The sequence below is a fragment of the Varanus komodoensis genome, unplaced genomic scaffold (assembly GCF_004798865.1).
Source record: "Varanus komodoensis strain SLA01 unplaced genomic scaffold, ASM479886v1 scaffold3, whole genome shotgun sequence".
NCBI classification, from domain to species: Eukaryota; Metazoa; Chordata; class Lepidosauria; order Squamata; family Varanidae; genus Varanus; species Varanus komodoensis.
Genome location: NW_025335761.1, coordinates 18,773,277 through 18,800,311, shown reverse-complemented (window position 1 = coordinate 18,800,311; position 27,035 = coordinate 18,773,277). Strand labels below are relative to the sequence as shown.

At 37.4% G+C, this 27,035-nt stretch overlaps 2 protein-coding genes across 5 annotated transcripts in view; one reads left to right on the top strand and one right to left on the bottom strand.

The window, feature by feature from the left end:
* Window positions 1-1,751, bottom strand: part of ZNF106 (zinc finger protein 106) — a 50,803-nt gene extending 49,052 nt beyond the window's left edge. The window contains exon 1 of one of the 3 annotated variants that reach the window (XM_044437003.1): window positions 1,732-1,751. The gene's annotated coding sequence lies outside the window, so the exon portion shown is untranslated. Of the gene's footprint in view, window positions 1-1,673 lie in introns of all 3 variants that reach the window. The other 2 variants (XM_044437001.1, XM_044437004.1) reach the window with 2 other exon arrangements.
* Window positions 1,752-3,589: 1,838 nt separating this feature from the next.
* Window positions 3,590-26,592, top strand: SNAP23 (synaptosome associated protein 23). Of its 2 annotated transcripts, none has more exons than XM_044437011.1 (8): window positions 3,590-3,781; window positions 18,570-18,678; window positions 19,017-19,058; window positions 20,058-20,106; window positions 20,388-20,505; window positions 22,497-22,649; window positions 22,845-22,989; window positions 23,879-26,592. In XM_044437011.1, the coding sequence occupies exons 2-8, from the start codon at window positions 18,622-18,624 to the stop codon at window positions 23,942-23,944; spliced, it is 630 nt and encodes a 209-aa protein (XP_044292946.1). In that variant the 5' UTR covers window positions 3,590-3,781; window positions 18,570-18,621; the 3' UTR covers window positions 23,945-26,592. The 2 variants fall into 2 exon arrangements, with proteins under 2 accessions (XP_044292946.1, XP_044292944.1); XM_044437009.1 differs by lacking the exon at window positions 3,590-3,781 and adding an exon at window positions 3,944-4,554.
* Window positions 26,593-27,035: the final 443 nt, after the last annotated feature.

Here is a 27,035-nt window from a genome sequence, read left to right as displayed (position 1 = left end):
ACAGCTCTGGGTCAAGGAGCACTCCCAAACTGTGAACCCTATCCTTTGGGGGGAATGCAACCCCATCCAGAACAGGGTTGGAAACACCTACCTGGGAGGCTAAACTGCCTACCAGCAGGACCTCTGTCTTGTCTGGGATTAAGCTTCAATTTATTGGCCCTCATCGAGTCCATCACCCCAGCCAGGCACCGTTTCAGGACTTCCATTGTCTCACCTAGATTAGATGTAAAAGAGAGGAAGAGCTAGGTGTCATCAGCACAGTGATGACTCCGCAGCTCAAACCTCCGGATGACCTCTCCCAGCAGTTTCATGTAGATGATAAAAAGCATGGGGGATAAATGGAATCCTGCGGAACTGAATGGCAAAGCGGCCATGGTGCAGTCACAATCCCCCAGCACCACCTTCTGGAATTGGCTTACCACGCAGGAGTGGAATCACCGCAAAGCAGCACCTCCAACCCCCCAACTCAGCGAGCCTATCCAGAAGAATACCATGGTCGATACCATTACCCACAGAGGTCCATTTGTTGGGAGTGTGAGCAAAGGCTTTTTCCTCTACTGGTGTGAATATGCCCTTTTTCAATTTAGTATTTTAAAATATGTAGTTTATTATTTCTTAATATTCTTGTTTTTATTGTTCCAGATTGTTGCAAACTGCCTCAATGATTTTTTTTTGCAGATAATGCACTAATGTCAATGATAAATAACGTAATTTGATATTTATGACATCACAGTTTCTCAAAGCTAACATTATGATCATAATTATACAACACATTTGAAAACAGTTATCTAAATATACACAAGACTGTATTGAGGGCTACTATTCTAGGTTGTTCTTTCAGGATTGTATTTGTTTACCTACTCTGTATAGGAAAACTCTTGAAAGGCTGGCTTGCAAATTATACTCAGCTCGTGTATCTCTCTTTTGGACTTCAGTCCAACAAAATGTGACAAAATCCATCCACATGCTAGTATGTGAGCACACAGCAAAAGATTTATTTGAAGTGTTTACTCAAATAAAAACTTGACTTGAGCTGCAAAAGAGACTGCCTGCTTTACTGTTTGCATTTACTCCAGCATCCTCAATCACTATTCTCATCACTATCCAAGGGAACGTCCCCAAATACCCCAAGGTTTCTAGACCACAATTTAAGAACAACTGACACATAATACATACCGACTCATTTCTTGCAGCATTGCTACTAGCAGTCCAAATACCTGCATTCATTCTCTCTTTCCGACTTTTTAAAATGCTCCTAATTACAATTCATTTTTGCCTAACTGCCGCACAGAAACAGTGTAAAGTGATAATGGAGGAATATTTACCTCTGCTAAGTTCCCAGGAAGCTTGCGAGAGAAAATGAAAGTTTCAGATTGGGCATTAACTCTACAATTGGGTGATTTTACTCATACAATGTTTTTTGTTTCAAAATGACCGAGTAAGGAGAAAATCCCGCATAAACGGTAGCTACGTGACCGGCAGGTTTACAAACTACTGAAAAGATGGTTCCCTCTCTGACCCATCCGCACAGGTTTACTTTCACATCTTGCCCAAAAAGGCTCCCCGCCCCATAGACGGCAGTAACCGAAAACGTTCCAGTTCAGACTACAAACGTGCCAATGCTTAATCTCAGCGTCCACCTCATGCGCCGAAATGAAATACTCAGTACTCACAGGTGGTACCCTCCTCATTTCACAGCGCAGAACGAGCCCACCACCCAGCAAGACCAACCTGCCAGGCCCCTGCACCGGTGCCGCCTCCTCCGGAGACTTGAACCGCGCCACAGCACGGGAAGGGCCTCCTGCGCTCAACCAATCAGAGAACGCAAAACCTGTCTGCTTTTGCATTCTGGGAATAGTAGTTTTGCGTCTCATACAAACGCGTTTCGCAGAGCCACAGCGATAGGAATCCACGTCAGAAAACTGTGATTCGAATAAGGCAAGGAGCGGTGTATTTTGGGAAGTATAGTTTTGGTAACTCTGACCGTAACGCTACAGGGCATTAAGTCCTACCGAATACAGGGAGAATTGTTTTCTGAATAAACATGCACAGGGAGCATTTCTTACTTCTTTAACGTTATAAACAAAGCATAGCAAAGATTAAGTTTACACAGAAATAACAGAAGACTTGCAGAAGCTGCACTCTATAATGAAGATAACTAATTATTTCAAAATTATGTTACCCAAATCCGCATTTAACTCTTTCAAAGGAAACGAAGATGGCAACAAGTTCTGAAATGTCTGAAAATACAGATCTTATTACTTCAAAATCAAGCCAGTCTCTCTCCCTCCTATTACCCCACTCCACCTGCTTTTTTAATATCTTACTTGATGAAGAGATCTTGAAATCTCGAGATCTCAAAAGCTTGCATATTTAGGGTAAGCTTTGTTTTGGCTTAATAAAGATACTGCATGAATTTGGATTTTGGATTTTTCTTCTGGCCAACATAGCTACCTGTGCTCATGGGTATGGGTCTTATAAACAAGGGTGGGATCCTATGCATGTTTAAACTGGAGGAAAAAAACACCTTCTGGGGAATGCTGTGACTTGTAAGGGTTTTTTTGGGCGGGGCGGGGCGCGGCGCGGCGCGGCGCGGCACGGCGGGGCGGGAAGCTGTTTAAAGAACTGAGTTCTAAAAAATTGTTTAACTGACCTTTGCTGGAAATAATAGCCCTTGGAGTACATATGGCACGTCCGCAAAAGAAAATTAATTGAACTACTCTTGAAATGAAAAAGATGATGTAACAAAACAAACACCTGTAGTTTTTTAAGGAAGACCAGTTGCTTGTCAGATTACGTTACCAAGCATATTGAAGAACTTGAAATGCCACTATCTACAACAGACCAAGTATGAGTATTGCAGACAAAAGTATTATTATTATTCTGAGTAATAATTCTAATTTAAAATAGAATAATGAAGGATATTATTATTGTAAGAGACAATACAAGAGTATTATGAGTATTTTAGACAAGTCTGCCTTGGAGACTACACCAGCAGACCCTGATATGCATGATGAAGCCATTATTATCCTAAATTCAAATGAATCTAAAACTTGAATAGGCCGACACGAACCCCTTTAGATTTGGAAGATTATGCCAACAAGAGATGTTTGTTGTGCTGTAATTTCGAGGGGGGATATTTTAGGATTGGGTATACAGCATCTACAGGATTGAGTAGCAGCTGTTAGTTGTTCCTTGTAAAATTTATTTTTGTTAGGTCCAGAAAAGATTCGGATATCCAGTCTTGTAGCAAATCATAACCTTGATTTTTAATCTGTTTACATTAGCCTATGAGTCGAGAGGCAGAGGTGTCTCCACTGCCGGTATTGGCCCGATCATATCATATCATAGTTTCCCGCTTGTACCCATTCAAACCATTAAAAACAAAATGGGTGGGAAGAGGAGGGACAGGAAAGTGGATCAGCGAGCTTTGGAAGTGAAAATTGGAGCCAGAGTTTGATAGTCACTTGATTTCACCAATAAACAATTCCTGCCGAAGTGGCCAATGCGCTGTGATTCTGAAATAGGGGTAGGGAAGGAGGCGGTAGCTCTTCTCGGGTGTGGGGAGGGTGACAGCTTGGCGGCCAAGGAGGAACTGAAGGGAGGAGGCTACAGGAAGCTGGCCGGGGTGGGGCTTGCCTGAGTGAAGGGTCCTCGCGAAGCCTCGAGGCGCGATCTCCCCGCTCGGGGGCGGGGGAGCCGAGCGACCTGTGGCGAAAGGCCCAGCTCCGGGTGTGGGGCTGGCGAGGAGGGCGAGGGCTTCTCGCCTCAGACGCTCCGGGGTGAGTCTCCAAAGGGGAAGAGCTGGCTGCCTGCCTGCGCCAAGGGGTCGGGGGAGGGAGGGAGGACGGACGGACGGACGGAGAGAACTTGCCGGGGAGGTGGGGCGTCTTCCCGGGGGACGGCTCGCTACGTGAGTGGGCTTGAAGCGGAGTGCCGGGTGTGTGGGGGCCGGTGGTCCTGAGTGCCGGGGGGACTGGAGTGCTCAGGCGCCGGAGGAAGGCGCTGGATGGGCGGGAACTGCTCTTCTTTTCATCCTCTTAGCCCGAGGAAATAGGCGGCAAAGGGGTTACATTTTGGCCTGAGCCCCAGCATCAGCTGCGGGCAAGGAGGCAGAGACCGGCTTGCTGGACTAGGCCCAGGCTTCCTCTGGTTAGGTATTTCAGAAAGACTGTTGCCAAAAGGTTTACTGTTCTCCGAACTGCCCCAAGGCCCTGCTAATTACGTATTGCTTGTCTGAATACCTTTGCTGAATATTTACTTTACAGCTTAAGAGGGACTTTCCTTTGAGAGACTTTCCATTGCAGATATGCGATGGAAACCAAAAAGGGGCTTCCCAGGGAAGTAGTACTAATTTATTATTGTAAAGAAATAGCTTTAACAACATTCTTTAAACATGAATGCTTTTATTCTTCATAGTACAGTTTTCAGAGGAAAATTCACACATAGGTCAAGCATCATGGAGCACCTGCTGAAGTCCAGACCCTAGCAGGGACTTCCTGGCTCTTCATGGCATCCTGTCTGTCTTTTCCAAGTGTGTGACCAGTGACAAAAGTAAGGAAAGGTGCAGCAGTTCTTACTTGCTTTTCCATCTTGAGGAAATTGCTGCAGATTAGGAAAGAATCAGGGAAGAAACAGTAGTGACAGTGGCAAGGAGGAGGGTCCTGCGCTTTAAGGAAACCTCCAAATCTGAAGCTAATACTTAGGTTCACAGTCTTAATGTCTTCATGCTGTATTGCTTGGATGTTTGGTAAGCTGCAGGCCTTTCCCTTTGTTCCAGAATCAGTCCATTTGTTACATTTTCCTAGGGAATAAACATCATCTACTTTCCTTTTTACATCTTTCATAACTTTATCACCCTTCCATATAATTAGACACAAACTGTTAAATAGATTTTTAAAAACAAAACTGAAAAATATTCACCAGGACCAAAGGTAAAGAATGATTCAACTGTAAATGGATCAGATCTTTGGGAGCTAATGACCTAGACATGGCTATCCCATTCTGCAGCTTTTGTTTTAAGGTGACCACTATCAAACTTGTCTTATCTCCAAAAGTTTGGATTCAGAGACATAAACCAAGTCTGTCTGGAAAAACTTCTCATATTCAGTAAAGGTTTTTCTATGGATAAGTTACCTAACGGTGCAGTTCTACTGGTATTTTAAACAGAATGGAAGTGAATTACTTTGTATTACTAATAAACTTTGAAATGGATTTTTTCCATAGAAAAGAAAAAACTGGAAAAATATGCACCAGTCACTGAAAAGCAAAATGTATAAAATAAAAATGTGCATCTATTTATTTAAAAGCAGACTAGAATATTAAAGTTAGTTTTAAAAATGGGGAATAAGCTATGTACAATCCTATATGATATTCCATAAGAATAGAACCTTCACAGTAAAGACCATATCGCTTGTGCCCACTGTCCTATTAGAACATACTAGCAAGAACATGAACAGGACCTATGTTTAAAGGTAAACACCAGTACTTTAAATTGGACCTAGAAAACACATTGGCAAGCACTGCAGCTGGTAAAGACTCATCTAATCATTTAGTCCCATGCAGACATCTGGGCAGCAGTATTCTGTACCAGCTGAAGCTTCTGTACAGACTATGATGGTAGTCTAGACTTGATGTAAGGAGGGCAAGGTAATTGTAGCAAAGGCTGCTTTTTCAGATAGTTGGCTGAGTCCCAAATTGGTTCAAGCTGATAAAGGACAGTCCTGGTGACCAATTACATCTGCACTTCCAACAATAATGCTGCATCCAATAGAATCCCCAAGCTGTGTTCTTCATGGGAACTGTAAGCCCATCCAGCAATGATCTCTAAACTTTATCCTGATCAGCAGGTTTTCCCACCATTATACTTCAGTCTTATTTGCAGTGAGCTTCAGTTTGTTTACCTTCATCCTTCTCAAAACTGCTTCTTGCTGGTTTCTGCTTCTTAGAATCACAGTTCCCATCAACCTCTGTATTCCATGTAGCAGGAGAGATGCTTATAAGAGAAGCATTCTCAGTTCTTTCAGAAGCCTGCACAAATGGTTTGTAAGAATCCCTAATAATCATGTATTAGTTGCCAAGGGTGAGCAGGAACTTGAAAGACTGTCATAAGTCAACCCTTGCAGATGTTTTCATGTGGCTTTACTGTTTGTTTACACATAATGCTGGGTATGAACCAGCTCACCAAGTGACTTTGGACCAGTCACAGACTCTGAGCCTAACTTACCTAACAGTGTGGTTGTTGTGAGGATAAAATGGAGCGGGGGGAGAACTATATAAGCTACCTTGGTTTCCTTGCAAGGGGAGAAAAGGTGGAATATAAATGCAATGTAACAACAAGAACACTATCTTGTCTTGCTACTATGCACTGATTTTTGTAAGTGTTAAAGTGCCTTCTACTTTGGCTAGTGATCCCCCTTTTATTATTTTTTTAATTAGAAAAAACCATAAATATAATACTTCACAACAATGTTAATATAACATAAGAACACAATAATTAAAAAAGAATAGTGACCCACCACCCTGGAGACCAATACTACCACCATTCACATACTATAACAATTAATAATATATACTTCAATTATATCCATGGCTGGTGATTCTTTGATATGGTTTCACCATACAATGGAACAATGTTTTGACTAGTCTAATTAACCCGTTCCAGATAACTTTGTTTTATGCATTTTCAGTTTATCATAACAGGCTTTACAATTCACTGGAAGTCATAAACCAATAGAATTGTAGAATTGGAAGGAGGCAGAAGGCCATCAGGTCCATCCCTCTGCTCACTGTAGGACTCCAACTTAAACCATCCTTCTCAGATGGCTGTCCAGCTGCATCTGCAGTGCCTCTAGTGTTGGAGAGCCCACAACCTCCCTAGGTAATTGGTCCATTGTTGTACTGTTCTAAGAGTCAGGAAGTTCTTCCTGATGCTCAGCAAGAATCTGGCTTCCTGCAAGTTGAGCTGGTTATTCTGTGTGCTGGCACCCTGGGATGATCGAGGAGAGATCCTGTTCTTCCTCTGTGTGACAACCTTTCAAGTACTTGAAGAGTGCTATCTTTTGTTTTCTCAAGGCTCATTTCCTAGACATAGATATCCAATCCTGCAGATTTTTGTAATGACTGTTTTCTCAAAACATGTTCTATTTAAATATGCATTCCAGAATACAAATTATCATGCATACATGTTTAAGGACTCCCTTTCCACAGCAGTTCCTTGTGAGCTCTAAGTAATTTCCCCTAAAGCTTGAGGGACTGTTCAGAGTATGGTTAACAGTTATGCAAAAGCTTGCAATTAGAAACAAAAATTTGCAGTATCTTTCTCTGTAAGCAGAAGTATTTCTGCTCATGCATAGGGCTGTTTTGATCCTGGACATCAGGAATGTGAATCCAAATGGTAGGCTATTTGGCAACAAAATGCATGTTAATCCCAGTTCCTGCAACTTGGAAATGATTTGTAGTATTGTTCTGCTCTTCCATTTTCAGGTCCAAAAGTTGTTTGAGAGAGCTTTAAAAGAAGCTAATGATAGGCAAATGAAGTTAGAAATAGCAGTTCTTGAAGATGGAATATGCAACCTCTTATGGGTTAATGATTGAGTTAAAAAGGACTTGATATCAAATAATAATCATGTATTAGGAGATGGCCTAATAAAAATCTGGTATTCCATGAGAAAAAATATTAGTTTGCCAACCCTCTGACTTCCCCAGTTGAAGCATATGGAAAATACTTAAGGAAAACAATTATTTTGTAATTTATGGGGATATGATTGATCAACAAGGACAAGTCAAATCTTGGCAACAACTAAAAGATGAAGGGAAAAATATACAGTGCTTTGTTTATCACCAACTGGTTTCAAGATTGAAAGGGGAAATACAATTAGGCAAAAGTATTGTAAGAGATTTGACAGGTTTTGAAAAGTTGATAACACAACAAAATGATCATTTATTAGGAGGACTTTTCAAACAGTTGCTACAGCATGACACTGAAAACCAACAAGACAAGAAATGTATGAAAATTTGGAAGCGAAATCTTGGAGAAGAAATATCAGCTTGTCAGTGGGAAGCTCTATGGAAGAAAGACATTAAATTCACAGCTAGCCCAGCATTAGAGAAAATTGGTAGAAGATGTTTTATCGGTGGTATATTACTCCAAAAGATATAGAAAAATCAGTAAGAACTGTAATGGAAAAAGTTTGAAATGTAACAAGGTAGATGGGACTTTCTAATATATGTGGTGGATTTGTGAAACAGTTAAAATTTTGGAAATTGATATGCACGGAAACACAAAAAACCTTTAAAACTAAGTTTCCTATGAGTCCTAAGAAAACACTTTTGAATATAAGGCCAGAGACTTTTTCAAGGAATATGTCAGAGTTATTTAAATATATGACAATTGCAGCAAGAATTACAATTGCCTCTAAATGGAAAACACCATTATTGCCAAGAATTGAAGACTGGAAAAATAAATTGGCAGAGTGTGCTGTGATGGCAAAATTAACTAATTATGTAAATAGAAAACCCACTGAAGAATTTAACGACAAATGGAAATTTTATCATACCCAGTACAATTAATAGGATGTAAAAGGAAGCTCTTTAAAAAGTAATTGATGATTTATAATTGATTTGAAGTGATTACAAAATTTGTTAGTATATAGAATAATAACTCCCCTTTTCTGAACTTCCATAGTGTATTGAATAATAGAAAGATAGATATTTTCAGACTCTTAGAAATTTGTGGACTTGAATGTATTGGTTATACTTGTTCAAAATCCCTTGGCAATTTTATTTTATTTATTTTATTTCTCTCTCTCTCTCTCTCTCTCTCTCTCTCTCTCTCTCTCTCTCTCTCTCTCTCTCTCTGTGTGTGTGTGTGTGTGTGTGTGTGTGTCTGTACACCTTTCTCTGTATTCTATTATTTATTATTGATAAAATAATCCAAAACAGTGAGAGCTTTGAAGGAGCTAGAAAGTAAGCAGCCATTTAAAACAGTGGAAGTACCACCCCCACCAGAAGCTTATTGGTATTTGGAAAAATCAGTTGTTTCACTGATTATTATATTTTATTTATTTGTTTAAAACTTTTGTATGCCTTCCCTTATGCATAGCACAGCTGTGTTATGAAAACTCATAGGTTCCTGAAAGTTCCCCTTACCTGCAAACTGCAACAGCATGGTAACAAAATGTTTTACTTGGTATAAATTTGGCTACTAAAGCTGCTGCTTTAACTCTTCCCTTGGTATCTTCTCCGACATAGGTGCAAGTATTCAGAGCTTCCTTGCTTTAGAATAAATAAATACTTCTCTAAGAGAGTGTTGATACACTTTTCAAGTTATTCTTGAAAGTGGTCTCTGATAAAGTATTGAACAACAGCATTTGCATTCTATTGGCAGACCTAAAATAGAAAGTTAAATCAGTTTTATACTATTTTAATTTTTATGGCTTTCCTGATAAATTATGGAAAAGTAGTTTAGTCAGGGTTAATGACATTTTTGGTTGGTAAATAAGTAAATATTACTATTATGTAAATTCTTGAAGGTTTCAAATGGTAAACAACTAACTGTGCAATTTTACAGAAGTATAGACAGAAAAAGCCCTAGAACTTCCAGTGTGCCCTGGGCTGTTTCACATTTCAAGGGAGCAAATGTGACCTCAAAGAAGTGGTAAAGGTGGAGACCCCAGAGAGATGGAAGAAAGGAGAATGCAGCTTCAGTCTTACCTGGCAACCACAGATGCACCCCAGCTAGATGGCAAAAAATGCCCTGCTACTGAAAACTTAGAGCAGAAAGATGAAGATAATCTTTGCTATCTCACCTGCTCTGCAGTGGATGATTGTTAGTTTTAATGTTTGGAAGCTGACAAACATCTAGATAGGATTGTATACTGAGTTAATGGAGCCCTAATAATGCTGTTGTCTGTTCAGCATATTCAGAACTGATAAGAGGAGTCAGGAACATGCTGTTACTTTTGCTTCTAAAATTCGAATTGGTTAGTGTAAAGGGGTGAGCAACCCCCCCCCCCCACTGTCCCTCATCTGTATTAATCTTCTGTCTACATTGTATGAGAGAAAATGGAATTATACTGAAATTTTTACTTAAACCCCAAATGGGTAAACATTTGTGGTAATTGGTAGGTAGACTGCTGAAATTTGTATAGGATTTGAGTTATACAGTACAAAGTCAGTTACATATTGCTTTATATTGATACTAATATTTATGAATTGTTAGTTATCGAACTGATAATAAACAGACATCTTTAAGAATGGCTTAAGAGGAGAACAGAACAAATTCTCCTTTCTGACACAATCCTAATTTTTTTAGACTGCAATTTCCATAATGAAGTTCTGTTCTTCATTCCAGAGTGCAAGACATGGAATAATGCGCTCAAGTTAGAGGAAACCAGATTCCAGCTAGATATCAGGAAACAATGCTTGACTGTTAGAGCTGTACAATAATGGAACTAATTACCTGAGGAAGTTGTGGGGTTTCCCACACTAGAGGTATTCAAGATGCAAGTGGACATTCATCTGAGAGGGATGGTTTAAATTGGAGTTCTGCAGTGAGCAGGGCAGGGGGTTGAACCCAAGGGCCTTCTGGCCCCTTCTAAGTCTACAGTTCTATTATTCTATGATAATTCTTTTTTGTTAGCTGTGCTGGCTGGGACTGATGAGAATTGGAATTCAACATCATCTGGAGGGCTACAGATTCCTACTGTCTTCAGTCACATGTGCTTGCAACTGACATGTATGGTGTACTGACCATAATGGATCTAAGAGTGTCTTCAGTCATAGGTGTGGTGTGCACACAGCTGATTTATCCCCTATACTAACATAAATTGGGAATAGCTGCTTCTGAATTGTGGGAAGTAGCTCAAACATTTATTTATATCCAAAAGCAGAGACTTTATTTTTTTACAGTTTTTGTTTTCAACACACACACTTTTTGTAGAAGAGTAAAGTGGTTTGGTTTGAATACTCATCCCCCAGTAAATGGGCCGGTAGACCAATTCTAACAGGCCTGAGATATTATAGCTATATATAGTTGCACAAACAGGTGCCCAGAATTGCAATTCATAGAATTACTACACAGCAATAAAATTCAAGCTTATGATTATTTGCAGATACAAAGTAAATCGATGTTGGCTATGATGACTCATTAGAGAAAAGGAAAGTGTTTTTTGTTTGCTTGTTTTTCCTTTTTTGTTAAGTGTACCAATGTTCAATATTAGATTGTACAAAAAATCAAGGGAAAGATGGGTGTGTGTATTAGAGAGCTGAACTTACTCATATACTTAATGTTATGTAGGAATAAACAAAAGGGTATTCTCATTCTGTATTCAGACAGAGCAACAATTGTTCATATTTATTGAAGCAGAGGTGGAAGAACTAAATTTGATTCCTTTTTTGGGAGAAACTGCAAAATGGCATTTTTCATTTAATTAATGGTACATATCTATTAGTGGCAATGCTTGAATGCTAAAACACTCTCCTATAGGCATATGTTTGCAAACAGGAAGTGCAGTTGGAAAAGCCTTGGTACAAGGGAACTATTAAATTGCATTCTTGGCTGGCTTTTTAGTAGCGGCTTATCTTGGGTCACAGTATTTGTTTTTCTTTCCATTCTGATTTATTGGTCATACCCAAGTTAAAGGCTCTTTCCAGTATAGAGAGTTGAAAAGAATATCTGCTCAATCTGGAAGAACTGTATTCTTGATACTATGAATGAATTATGAAGCCTACACCACTGTAGAAAAATTAAGTCCAGCTTGGTTGTAATTTGAGATTCTTTTTTATATATTAATTTCCTACCAGTTTTGCTTCCTCTGGTCTGTGTCAAAATGGCTAGTAAACAATTTGCTAATCTAAACAGTTAGGTGCCATCTTTTTTATCTTATACCCCTTTCCACTCCATGTTTGCTGCCTTTTCTGTACCAAAGCAGCTTTTGTCTCATGGTTCCACCTAGTCCCACTGTGAGGGTCAGTGTGGTGCAGTGGTTAAGAGCACAGGACTGGAACTCAGGCATTCAGAGCTTTAGCAGCCCCGATGGGCTAAGTGACTTTGAGCCAGTCACAGACTCTCAGCCCAACCTACCTCACAGGGTTATTGTTCTAGGAATAAGATTGAAAGCAGGAGGAGAATAGTGTAAGCTCAATAATTTTGAGTTTTTTAAAAATAAAAAGGTGGTGTATAAATCTGCTACTACTACTACTAGCAGTTCATAATCAATATAATATCCTGTAGATTGGGTGCTATGCCCTTCCCTGCATCAGATTCCTGAACAAACAGTAAACTATAACATATTATGTTTACTTTTCAATTTGATCTCTGAAATAGTTATTTCATCAATATTTATAGAAGTAATCCTTATTGTCCTTGGATTCAGATTGCTTTCATGAAATATATTAGGGCAACCTTAGTGAAAGCAACTAAAATATGTTTCCTAAATGTATTTAGGAGAAGTTTGTTTAACTTGAACTCTTGCTTAGAAATCATAGTATAGCAGTCAAGTTAATCTGTAGCAGAAAAAATAAATGGTTGAGCTATTTCTGTAAGTAGACCACAATTCATGAGCCATTTACTTTGAAGTAAGTCCAGGGAACGGAATGGGATTTTCATCTGAGTAGACATTCATAGAAATGTGCTGTAAATTAGCTTATTTATTGTATGAATTCTCAGGATGTTTGAGATAGTTATGGTATGATCATTATTGACATGCATACTTATGGAGGATAAAAAATAGTTGAGAACAAAATAAGAATATATTATATACAATTTGAAAGCTGTTGTTCTAAGCATGATCATCAAACTTAATCAAACCATTACTGGGGAGATATCTTCAGGCTACCCTGCCTTCTGTAAACTCAAGTTTCTGGTATGTAAAGCTATGCAAGTGGTTTGTATTATGTAAAAAAGCACAAACAAGCCAGTCTTGCTTCAGGTTATACAATAGGTTGCATTACCAAGACTCAAGCTATTTTGACAATTGAGAAAACCAGCTTCTTAAGAAGCAAATTAGTAAGAAAATTGATAACAAACTAGTAGGAAAACCATCTCATGCAAGGCTTGCTAATAAGGCCATGTCTTCCAGGTGGATCCTTTCCTTGAAGAGATTCTTGGAGTGTGAGTCTGGCATATTACTCTAGGCTACTTCTCCATCCTCATTTGACATCAACTTTCTGTTCTCTATTGCTTAATCCATCCTACTTCTACCCTTCATTTTTGGTTGGTATTCTCATGGTTGCAGTATGGCTTGTTTGTCTCTTCAGTAGTATTTCCCCCAACTTTATCTGCTGCAGCTTTGAGGTCTCATCTCCCTCAGCCAGCTCCTCCCACACCCCGGTCTGAGTCAAAATAATATCCCACATCTTCTTGAGGTGTTTAGCAGAGATACTTGGTGTGGCATAGTGGTTAAAGTATTGGACTGGGACTCAGAATTCAGCCACGAAGCTCACAGGGTTATTTAGCACCAGTCACTGACTCTCAGCCTAACCTACTATATAAGGTTGGGGTTAGGGTTGTTGTGGGAGTAAATTTGAGAAGAGGATTGTGTCAGTTACCCTGGATTTCTTACAGTTAAAATGCAGCATATAAATAAAATGTTTGCAATATCAAAACTTGACTTCTAATTGCTGTAACATTAAGTATGAATGCAGTATGTTAATAGAGAGATGACTATCTTTGGTGAGAGAATAAGCCACCATGAACCTTTGTCAGGCCCTGAGAAAATATTAAAAATCTGCTAATGAAGTATTTTTGTAACAAGCCTTAATTTTGGATTCTATTTTGTATCTTACTTTCAGTTGGATCAATACTTAGAATATTCCAGTGTTTCCTGTATGCAAATACATCCATTTAGAGGCTTATCAAAGAGAGTGTAAGAAGGCGATTCATTTGAGGAACATTTATTATTATCCTGCCCTTCTATGGTACATATCAGGATGGCTTACAAAATACATGATCATAATGTAGAAAACCCCACATCAGTAAAATCAACATAAGCAATAAAGAGAACTAAACATTAACAGCAACATAAAAACATATTAAGAAAGAGACTCATGGTGTTTGGAAGCAAGAAGGGGGTATTTGTGGTTGTTTCAAGTATGTATCTGCATTTCTGATGGTGAAAGAACCAAAAGCAGGAGAGCAAAACTATTGGGCAGGCTTATGTAATGAAGAAAACTGAGATTAGAATTCTAAGGGCCAAGACCAGCATTTTGAATTAAAACCAGAAAGAAATTGGCAACCAGGAAAGCTGTGAAAAGACTGATTAAGTTCTGTTTGCTTAACTGCTTCCAGAAATTTGGCAGTTTCATTTTTTGGCAGCTACATTAGTCAGTATAATGCTAAATGTATAAATATTAGATGTTTTGACAGGTCTATTGAAAATTGATTGCTTTCTTGTTTATATTTTGCTGACATGGTCTCAGTTAAACTATCTATCATTATAGAATACTGCTGTTTATGTGTTAGTTTAAACTAAATTATGTATTAGTTTACATTTTGAAATTATTGTGAGATCTTTGTGCATGTTTTACTATGGAATGGTGACATACAGCTGAAACTTCCAGGTTGTCATCAGACGATACAAGTTGTGTAACTTACTTTAGTAGTGTAATCGCAAGGTGACTAGATCATGAATGGCTGGGGCTAGGTCTGGTCTCAGTAGACTAAAATAAACTTTATACCAGGTCAGTAGTTATACATGTCTGGTAGTATGACACCCCTGTGTAGCAGGAACTGAAATTGTAAAAGTGTTTAGCAATATGTTTTTCAGTAACCTGTTATTGTTATGTGCTGTCAAGTTGTCTCTGATTTATGGTGACCCTATGAATGAATCTCTCTACAATGTCCTGTCCTTGATAGCCCTGCTCAGCTCTGGTAAACTCACTCAGAAGCTTGGGGGGGGGGGGGAGATGGATAGCTTTTATTTTCATATTGCTGTCCTAAAATTAAGGTTGATTTGTTATTTTGGTAGAGTTATTATTATAATATTTTTTACACCCCTTGAATATGCATGCATGACTTACTCTGGTAAGTATTTGCGGGAGTTGAAGATTAATATTTGCTTTTAGTTTCAAAGCAGAACTGAGCAACTTGTCATGAGTTGTTTCTGAGGAGTGAATCAATGTTTTCAACAATTGTGAAGGGGCTTCTACAAAGCATTTTAAAAATTAAAAACTACACAAGGTGGTTAGCTGAGAAGGAGATTCAACAAAACAGTACAGTAAGACTAGTGTCCCATGATTATTTTGCATATTCATATAAGTCTCTTCCATACCATTTTAGCAGCCGGTTGCTGGCACAATTTTCATATAATTGCTACCACCAAATTAATTAGCACATTGTAATTTGGATTCTTACGTACAGGTGGATTTTGGTCCTATCATGCTTTTCCAGAGTGGGCTGCATACCAAGTCTCCCTTCCATGTGCAGATCACCAACCATACCATATCCCATATCATTTTCAAATGTCCTTTAGCCATTATGCAATAGCACTTCCAGAATATGAAGGGGAAGCAGTGCACAGAAAAAGAGAAGCGGGAATGCCCTCTTGTGAACTGGATCCAAACACTATTTTGTTGCCTGCTCTTGGAGTAAGCTGGTTATATTAGAAATGCAGTCAGAATCAAAATTCTAAATTACTGCTCATCGAGAGAAAAATACTGTCCTAATCGCAAGTTAATTTTGGGATTGAAATATCTGTAGGTAGTTACTACTTTGTAAACTCTGTACAGTTTGTATGTACTGTTGGTCAGGAATAGTGATCTATAATCTCAGGACATTCTTTTCTAAGCTGTGGTCTGAGGACTAAAACTTTAGGGTGAATATGAGTACACTCAGGCATAGGATCAAATATAAATTCATTTTTGCATATTCCATGCACAATGAAAAATAAAGGTAAAATGTTAAAGTGTGGAATATCTTACATACAACTTGAAAATACTTTTTTTTATGAGTGATGCCAAGATTTTTTGACTGAAATCTGATTGGACTACTGGGGACCACATGAAATTTCCATGGTGCTGGATCCAGCCTAAAGAGATTGCCTGTCGACCACCTTTGCTGTAGGGCATTTTTAGGCTGGTTCTTATTTTCTGTGCAGTGATAATTTTTATTTATGTATTTATTTGACTTACATTCTGCTATATTGGCCCAAGATAAAAACACACTATAATGATAAAAACAATAAATCAACACATACAACAATCAGACAAAACAGCCCTACAAATGGTGTAAGCAGTGTATGATTTTTCACACAACTATGTGAGAAATGCTTTATATGTAGGTTTCTTATTGTGAAAGTTGATAGCAGTTAAACAGCTATTGACATTCCTCCAATTTTTCTGTATTTATGTTTAGATTAATGTTCCTTATCCTGGGCGCTATCTTGCCTATTCAATCACTAATGGACTGTTTTGACATTAAAAAGTTGATAATATATACTTCAGGTAATTTATTAGGACACCTTACCAGATTCTTCGTCTTTCAGATTTGGGAAATCCGTGGATTTTTCACCTTTTTGCTGTACCAATTCTTTTCCAATCTCAGATATATCTGATTTTTTAATTATTACATTTATATTTTGCCATTTTCCTTCTTGTGAGTAACCCAAGACAGTTTATATGGTCCTCCTCCATTTTATCCTCACAATGACAATTTGTGAGCTAAATTAGGGAAAGTCTGTGACTAGCCTATTGAGCTTCATGGTCAGGCTGAAACCAGAGGGATAAAGTTCTGTTGCATAAGTAGACTTCTGCTTGTGTGATAACTGGCTTCTGCCCACTGTAGGTACAAAATGGAAATGCAAATTTTATTTTTTCCTAAAAAATGAATAAATAAAAGGACTTAAATAGAATAGATTAATGAAGAATAGTTGAGGGAAATCAAACTTCACTTGAAGAACTCTTTTTGCAGACAATGCCTGACTGAATTTGTGCTGCATTATAATTTCATGGATGCATCATGTTTAATTTAAAGTCACATTAAATCTCAACTTGTTACAGGCTGTTAGACACAGTGAGTTATGTAGAAAGCAGAACTGTTACGTAGAACTTTTTCCTTTATTTTGTTTGCTATTGGGAACAATAAAGAGAAATGGACTTGAAGTTATCACTGAATCTATGGAAAATAGATTTTTATTAGATAGTTTCCCCTTTTGTTGAGCTCCTGTGTTAAAAACACATGAAGCAATTGCTTTCCTAACTTCCTTTGTTTAGTCCCAGCAGCACCACTAGGTAGAATATACTTTGCTCTGGGGAAGGAGGTAACTTTTGTCATGTTTCTGCCTGATGCAGTCATTTTTCTTATTAAGTCTCCTAAAAGGGGGTTGTACTTTCCTGAAAGGTAGTGCTGTTGATGAGTTGAAGAGAATCTTGAATTAGTTGTCTTGAGCTTCTTCATTCTTGCTTGGATCAAGAGAGTATTACTTGATCCAAGCAAATTTCCTCCTCCTCTTTAATGAAATGTTTTCTTGGATGAGTACTTACAATTTGTGGGAGAAAAGGAAGACTGTGGTTCAGGGGAGCATTGGGTAAGAGATTGGGGCTGGGATGAATTTAGTCTCTTCAGTTCTTAGTTTGACTAATAGAAGTAGAAAATGTCACTTAAAGTGCTTTTTTAGTGATAGTAGTACACTATATGACTGCATGTTCATATTTGTCAAGTTTTGACTTTAAAGCATGAGTGTACAACTTCTGGCATAGTCAACAATGAGGGATAATTGCATTTTTTGTTTTATCGATTCATTTTTTATGCTGCCCACTAGCCATAGGCTGAGTGGCTTGCAACATATTAAAATTAATATAAAAATACAATCACAATGTAATATTTACTATAAAAACCAATAATAATACCAATAAAATCACTAAACAGGATTAAAACCAAAATAGGAAAAATAGAATTAATAAATACTGAATAGTATATAAATATATTAAAACCCAAAAATAAAGCATAAACCTTAACATTGTAAATAAATATATTGCCTTTAAAATCATGTTCCATTGGCAGCAGTATAAAATAACATTAATGCCTAAAAATTGCTAAAACATCTACAGGACTAAAAGTTGCCTGCATAAAGCAATTAACACAACTCTTGTAAGGAATATTTCAGTATGGTTTTCACATATGTAATAGTTCTTGTCATGAATTCTCCTATTTTTTTGAAATTTTAAAATGTAGTGTTTGATTTATTTTCACATTTATAGGACTCTGAATAACCCTCTAAGGGTATTCTAAGTGGCTCAAATTGTTAAAAACAGGCCAACAGTATAAGTACAGAGAAGGGGGGGACCTATTGGTAGCAGGGTGAGATTTACTATCAGATGTTAAAGTCAGGTTTTGAAATACTTTAGAAACAGGACAGTTTTTGTCTGGCACCAAAATGGAAATAATGACAGCTCCAGGCAGACCTCTTTAGGAAGCTCTGAGATCCACTGAGATGCTGTGAGATCTGAGATCCAAGATTGCTTTGAGATCTGAGAAATATGACATTTCTTGCTACTTATCTGCAGTGAACTTGAACTACTTGAAATTGGTCAGGATTCTGCCTTTGAAAATAACACATTATTTGTTGCAGAGAAAATTCCATTCTTTGTGAATAGTCAGATATTGAAGAAAAAGTGTCAATCATGGCTGAGTTGTCACCTGAAGAAATTCAGCTGAGAGCCCATCAAGTTACAGATGAGGTAAATATCTCTACAAATGGAATAATTCTCTAGGGTTATGCAATAAAAGGTAGGCATCATATTAAGGAAATCTGTTTCATATTCCTTAATTTCATATTAAGGAAATAAATAAAGGCCATTCATATTAAATTAGTTGTCTTAAATGATCAAACTTTGAATTTAAAAAGAAAGAATACTGTTTGACATTATTACTAACCAAAGAGAGATCTGTAACCCAGTTATACAGTTTCAGAGGCAAGGATTTGTCATAATGCTGAATTGTTTGAAGTAATGTATACTATGGTGTGACCTAAATGTTTTTAAATGCATGTCTTAAATAAATCTTGCCTTTCTTTTAGTCTTTGGAAAGCACAAGGCGGATCCTTGGCATGGCCATTGAGGTAAGGAAGAGCTTGAGAACTTTTTGGCATGTGCAGGGAAAAACAAATCAAAATGTCTAACACTGCATCATTCTTGCAGTTGTTTCAACAGCTGTTGCTATTTTAAACTATGTGGTACATTTCTCAAATCTGTAGAAGAGCTCTGATAAAAATGACTGGAGCAGCGACATTGGAACTTTAATATTTATACTGTTGTATTATTTTGAACAGGATTTAAAAATTCACTAGCTGTTAAGGTACTTAAATCTGCATTGCAATATTTTGTAATGTGCTGTATGTCTTTTACCACAACTAAAAATTGTACTCAACATTTATATGCTACTAATATAAATAAAGTACATAAATAAATAAACAGCTGAGATTGTTTAGCTTAGAAAAAGAGTGATTAAAAGGAAATGTGATAAAAAATTATGTATAGAAAATTATGCATGGTATGGTAAAATTGGACAAATATGTTTTTTCTTTCTCTCATGATGTTAAAACCCAGTGGAGTCATACTGTGTAACTGGTGAATGGATTCTGCACAGATTAAAAAGTACTTTTTCACATAGTACATCATTGAACTATAGAAGTTGTGGTTCTGCAGTTCTCTGTAGATGTAGTTCACCACAAGATGTAGTTATTGACATTAATTTTGGAGGGCTTAGGAAGGGGTGTGGACAAATTCATGGAGGATAACTCTATCAATGGCTACTAAACTGGATGGTTGTATACTACCTCAATATCAGAGGTTGTATTTTACTCATGTTTTGCTTGTGAGCATTCCATTGAAGGTTAGTTGCCCACTGTGTGAAATTCGTGGGCAACTGCAAAGGTGTGTGTATTAGGCTCTGAGTTTGATCCAGCATGGGTCTTTTTAGTGAATACTTTTTGTTCCATGGAATGTTTTTCTAGAAATGCTGTAGAAGAGGCTGTTGTGTTTCAAACTTTGTGTCTGATTCTAGCCCTGGATCTTGCTGATTTTGTATTCCATATTAATATGCTTTCTGTTCCTTCTAGTCCCAAGATGCAGGAATCAAAACCATCACCATGCTGGATGAACAAGGGGGTAAGCTGGACATATGTGATAAATTGCATTATAGAATATCCATATATTTTTCTGAGAATTTTCTTGCATCTATAATAAGATCTAGGGAACTTACTCATCACACACACCTTCCAGTGGCTTTCAAAAACTTTCCTTTCTGCAACTCAAAACTGCTTCTTAATGTCTTTTCCCCAGCTATTTTTAAGAAGCATTTTGAACTGTAGAGGTTTCTTTTTGAACAGGTACCATCTTGTATCATTTAAGGTCCCTAACCTTTCATCTTTTTTAATACTTTATTTTAGAACAGCTAAACCGCATAGAAGAAGGCATGGACCAGATAAACAAAGACATGAGAGAAGCTGAGAAGAACTTGACTGAGCTCAACAAATGTTGTGGTCTTTGTGTCTGTCCTTGCAATAGGTCAGTTAAAACTAGGTGGATAACATGCTTTGTTCAAAACAAAAGCAACAGCCCACTGAAAAGCATTCAGAATTCAAAACTTAGGCCATTTTCACTGGTGTGCTTTAGAGGACACCATCTTTCTCTGTATGAGAGGACAGGAGGCTCTAGTAGTGCATATTGTTTGAATTTAGTCTGTGTAATGTAAAAGAAATAAAGTAATAGTACCAGTTTGAATAAGCTTTTAGATTACTATTATTTTAAGACTATATTGATCTGTGATAGTATAAGTTGGTATTGTTAAAATGACACTTGGTTAGTGTGGAAAAAGCTGTGGATTTCTTTATTTCAAGTTGGTTAACTAAAAGCAAGAAATCATACTCTTAAGCACTTTGAACAAGAAGGGAAAGTGTGGGATACATTCTAAGTATCTTGTCTTCTTTCTCCTTATTGCATTCTCACTTTTTTCTCATACTGTGGTTAGCTTGTGTATGTTCTTGTTTTAAACATCTAATTTATGATTGTTCTAAATGTATTTATTTACATAAGAGGTTTGTACGGAAGCTTTTTCAATGTGCTTGACCCGTCTCTCTACCTGCTTGCCATAAGTAAGTAGGGGAGGAGGAACCGGATGGATTTGGAGGAGAAAGCTAAAGAAATACCTTTTTTCTGTTCCTAGAGCTACATTAGTGTATGACATTCTCCTAACAGTTGTGGAATGGCCTAGCCTTAACACAAGTGAATATAGGGCTCACAACATGAATTATTTTCATTTTCTTTTGCCTGAGTTAAGGGTAAAGCTGATTTCCCCTCTAATCACAGAATCCCAGTTATTCTTTGAAATAGTTTGTTTGCTAACAACTATTTATCTGCTTGTGTGTCTTACTGTACACTCTTTTCTTATTCTCTCTCCTAACCATCCTGCCTTTCCTTGCTTAATAAAATGAAGATTTAACACCAGAGGTTGGATTCACTTAACTGGTCAAACTGGACTTTAGGAAAAGTTCAATCTTATGAAGCACCCTGTACTGTTAACCAGCTATCTGAAGGTGATGTTCTAACTGGGTGCATGTGTGCATGTGCATGTTGTCTTAACATGCAACTAATCTTGTGACGGTCCATAGTTGTGTTGTCTCTGTGTCATGTTGTTTGTAGATCATGTTATTATTTTGACCTGAATAATCAGAAACAGTACTTTCGACTTTGGGGATGTTAATAGTGGCTAAAATTCAGTTGTATCTCTTGAATTTTGCTTTAGGAAATTAGTGGGTTATAGTCAGTTGAAAATTTTTGAAGAAATATTTTGAAGTGACCATGAAAATATAGTAAACACTTATGTATAAGATTCTCTTCAAGTAAATTTTGGCATTACAAAATTAAATTTAGAAGTCTTTACTTTCCCTTCTAGAAACACAACTGTATTCGCAATTATGTTCTATGTTACTTTGTAAAATCATCAATGGTTATATAAATTTCTGCATATGTTATGAGAATTGTGATTCCTTTTGATATCCCACTGATCTCACCCAGAAATATCCTAGTACGAGATAGAAAACCATATTGTATACCTAGGTGAGAATAATTTCTTCTTTGGTATACAATATGGTTTTACAGTTCAGGTTGTAATTCAGCTAAACTTTTAAAATATGTTAACCTTTGGTAGTATCAGTGAAGGCTGAGTTACAATAGATATCAACAGTCTAACATGCAACTATACTATATGAGCTTCATAAAAATAGAATCTTACCTTTACTTCTTGTATAATATTTATTAATGTAACAGCATGTAGCTTTAAGTCAGCCTTGAATATTGCATTTTTAAGTGCACACATAAAAAATCTTAGTGTTAACCCATATCTGCAAACATGCTTGTAATCTTCTAGGAAGCTAGGATTAGTTGTAGCAAGCCTGGATTAATTACTAGTGTCAATCCTTTAATGTTGGGATCTTGTACAATAGTTAAACTGTCTATGTGATGAGCTATAATTGTGCATGAATTTGCTTTTCTTGTAGAACAAAGAATTTTGAGTCTGGTAAAGCATATAAGACAACGTGGGGTGATGGTACAGTGAATTCAACTGATCGTGTAGTGTCGAAACAACCAGGACATGTTGTAGACTATCAACAACCGGCCTCAGGAGGAACAACGGGAGGATATATAACACGGTGAGCTTTTTATCTTTGTAATTGAAAAGCATGAGGAGAAATCTGTGTAAGCCACAAGAGATTTTCTGAAAAAGGATTAGTGAGTCTTCAGGGTCTTTAGAAAAGTTATTGATGAAAATAATGATTCTGAAAAAGTGGAATATGTGACACTCAGGAGAAAGGAACTTGTGATTTCTCAACAAATGCATTCAACAGGGTAACAAATGATGCCAGAGAGGATGAGATGGAAGAAAACCTAAATCAAGTGGGAAACATCTTGGGAAATCTGAAAAATATGGCCTTGGGCATGGGCAATGAGATTGATAAACAAAACCAACAGATAAAGCAGATAAATGACAAGGTAAGAACAGAGAACTTGGCCCCTGATGCCTTAACCTTGGCAAACCTAATGGGAGGGATGGGCAATTCAACATGTCCCCAGGGCCACAGGGCTAGGGAAAACTCAAATGCAAATAAATGTTACGGTACCATAGTGATGAAGAGCATCATGGCCCTGAGCATTTAAAAGATGGCCCTGAGAAGTCTGTTTTAGACCTACACTTAGCTCTGAACTCACTTCAGAGCTAAGTGAGTAAATCTAGTATCTTTTTGCCTTAACTTTCTCATTTCCCTTGTCATTACACATGAATGGTGGTGCTGGCCTGTTTTGCAGAGCTGATTGCTGAGATTATGTATGTGAAGCAGTTTTACTATTTAGGGTGCTGTATAGTTCCTCACAATTTAATAAAACCACAGTATGTGGCCGCTAAACACTTAATAGGGAGGTTCTGCAGTGCTATTGGGAAACATTCCACTGATCTTTTTGCTGGATGTTACCGGAGGGAGGAAGAAAATGGTTTCAATAATGTTCTTGCTTGTACTGGGATATGAGGAAGGAAGCTGTTTTGTGCATGATAGCTTAATCGGTTTAACATAGTGCCTTGCATTTTGTTCTGAACACTTCAGGACTCAAGCTCAGATCTTGAAGTGTTGGTGTAAAGTTCAGTCAGTGTCCAACACTAATGGCTGGGTACCATACCATATCCTGCGTGAATTGCAGTAGAAAGAAGTTTACTCAAATGCCATTACATACCCCTTAACAACTAGTTTCTTTTACCACCATAATATTAAATAAACTTATTCTGGGTGATTCTTAAAGAACTGCGAAGCAGCATGAGTTGAACCACTTTCCCCACATCCCACTATTATGTTAGCTTACTAGCAGTCTTACATTATGTTTTCTCTTTCAGGCTGAAGTCAACAAGGAGCGTATTGAGCAAGCCAATGCAAAAGCCAAAAAACTTATTGACAACTGATAGGTTACTGCCAGTTGTTTATCCAACTAAAACATCTATTTTAGTCTACAAATCTCTACAATTTCCAAAGAAGAGGTGGTAAGATTCAGAAGGGGAAACAAAGCAGGACACATCATAAGGCTTCTTTGTTGCATGTATATAGACTCAGTTTGAGAATCCAGGAAGGCAACACAACAGAAATTCAGCTTTCTTACCACTTTCCATATCCTCAGGGCTCCATTTTCTGGCTATGAATCTTTTCATGGTTCCTGCCTTGATTCTGCTTTATTTCCCTTTTTGCAGTTCAATACAGAGTGAGACACAGAAAAGGATGCACTCACAGGGTTCATTACCTCATTTAATATTGCATGTCATCACTAAAGTGGTGGATAAATGATTTTCATGAACTGTGTCTTTTTTAATTAAGCTGACCCTAGTTTTAGAAAACAGTTTTACTATCAGTTCTTACATGATGGCACAGGATTGGTGGGGGGAGGGGGGATTTTCTTTTAATTGGAGCATGTGGCTTAGTAGTTGTTATTTTTCAGAATAGGACTGTAAAGCACATGTTTGTACCTGGACTCCCAAGTTGGACTCCCAAGCCATAACAATTCTTGGTTAGTTGGAAAGGGGATGAGGAATCACACTATTTTGATTTTTTTAAAAAACAAACCTATAGAATTGATACATGTGACTATTGCAAAACTTTTAGGTGGATTTATTCCCCATTTCACCACAGATGATTGGGGTATTTGCTATGAACTCTAATCACCTTTATTCCTCCCGGAAGCCCTGTATAAGTGTCTGAGGAATTTAGGAGGAGTTTCTAGGGTGGCAGACAACACTTGTGTTCCTGTCCCTCTGGTTAATCATTGAGTGGGAGTACGCTTGGGAATACTTTTCTAGGATTGGAAGCAGAGCACCTCCAAGGGTACAATTAAAGGATACAGCCCTGTTGCAAATTACTGTGTCAAAACATCCTGAAATTCCAGTCATTAAAAGGACTGTAAATCCTTTGGACACAAACACTAACATTGTTGAAGAGAGATCTCTGTGTGAACATTTTTGTGTCTAATCAAAAGCAAAGTTTAGTGAAGGTGCATTTGGCACTTAAGTCTGAGTATAAACTATTTTGTCATGTTATTTCCTAAAGAAATATAGGCTGAAGGGGAAGGATTGATTTTTAAGTACCAAAACCCTACAACTGGAGAACAGTATCTTCAGTATTTAATAAAACATTTGTGGCATTTCTCAAAATACATCTGAAGCAGCTTCCAAAGAGAACTAAACCAGTGCTTGTCATAATGAGTTAACATTTGCAGCTGCTTGGTAAAACGCAAGTTTTAAACAACTGTGTTGGATACTGAACTGAATGCAGTATGTGCATACATATAATTTTCTTCAGGTAACAGTTATAATGTACAGTTGTCTCACATTTTCTGGCTGAAACTATATTCAGTCTTTAATGCTGCATTGAGATATTTGTGAAAGTGAAGTCAATACTGAAACAGGTTTGCTTTTGCTTCTACCTTTGTCATGGCAATGCAGCTTGGCTATAGCACAGATCTGTATTAGAAAATGTGCTCCCGAGTTCATATGCTACCTACTAGCATGTATTGTGTTGTTTGTTAATTGCACTAGTTTTCCTAACTGAGCATACAGCAAAGCTAGGAGACTATGAAGAGCTACCATACATAGCTGCTAGTAGAGTGTTCTTCAGTGTAGTAGGTTTACAAGTTATGTAAACCTGCTGTAGTAATACATTAATATGTAATAACTTCAGTTCATTCCTGTGTTAGGAATAAGGCATCTGATATAGCTTTCCTGTAAACATGTCTGTAAAAGTCATTAAACTACAAATATGTTAAATAGCCAAGCTTTCTGAAGAAAGCTTTAGTCCACCTCTAGTTAAGAATTCATAAAACACATGCATATTTGTTAGAAATCTTTGATAATTAGAGGTTAGTGGGCATTCTTACATGATTAAAAGGAAGATTTTTGTTCATGAATATTGTATTTCCAATTAAGTAACAATGCTTGTGATTGTGGTTGTGACAATGACCTCTACTTTTAAGTCCTGCCAGGGTGGGGCTTAAAACAAACTGGCATATTATGCTGTCATTTTCTTAAGAAGACACTGTATTATCCTGCCCCTCTACAAATCAGTTTCAGCTGACCCATACCCTTATTTTAGTAAGTTAAAGCTCTTCCTTAAATACATTTTGTCATCAAGGGGTAACATGTAAACAAAGCATTCTTAGATGTGTAGAGTAGAAATTGCCCATCAGTCTCAAATTAGTTTAATGTATTAGTGACTCAAACCTAAATGGTAATGATTTTGCTGGAAATAGCAGAACACAGTAAATTTTATTACTCTGGAAGCACAACTGTGAATTACTTGAGCTCTGCAACATCTGTTCTTAATTTTACTAATATGAGATACATCAAACTACCATCACAGAGATGGTGATATGAGCAAAATGTTGCCTCAATGCACATTTCTTCATTAGCTTCTCTGGAAACTTGTATAGTATTGCATGAAAGCACTTGAATATGGATTATATATATGGGTAAGATTTTGCATTATGGAACAGTTAGAGCAAGCCTGTATGCCTTATTATCTGTTTTGAACTGTAATAAAGTGAATGCCTCAGGTTTTCTTCATTGTATTTGCTGGACTGAATAAATCTAGCCAATGGATGTCTTCAAGTATATAGCATTAAAAAGTGAAGTTACTGCTATAAAGTTGCAGAGGTATATATTAGAATAGATACAGATCTTGTAACTGTTTTACCTGTTTCCAATGGCTACATCACAGTGCCTTCCTGAGATTAGGTCATTCATCAATATGTCTGTTGAATGATGTCTGCTGCTCAATATGGCTGCATGCTAAATAGGCCTAGCTTTGTCAGTGCTTGGCAAAGGAAGCCTATCTGTGTCACCTTGAGTTTCATGATACAAGAAAGGCAGGATGTAAATAAAAATGAAAGATTCAGTACCTTGACATTCTAAAAGCTCAGAGGGTTTTTACAATATGTATGTAGAGCTACCTTAACATGGCTTTTTGTAGTTCAATGAGCAGTATGGAGGTGAGAAGTATAGGTAAGGAGAA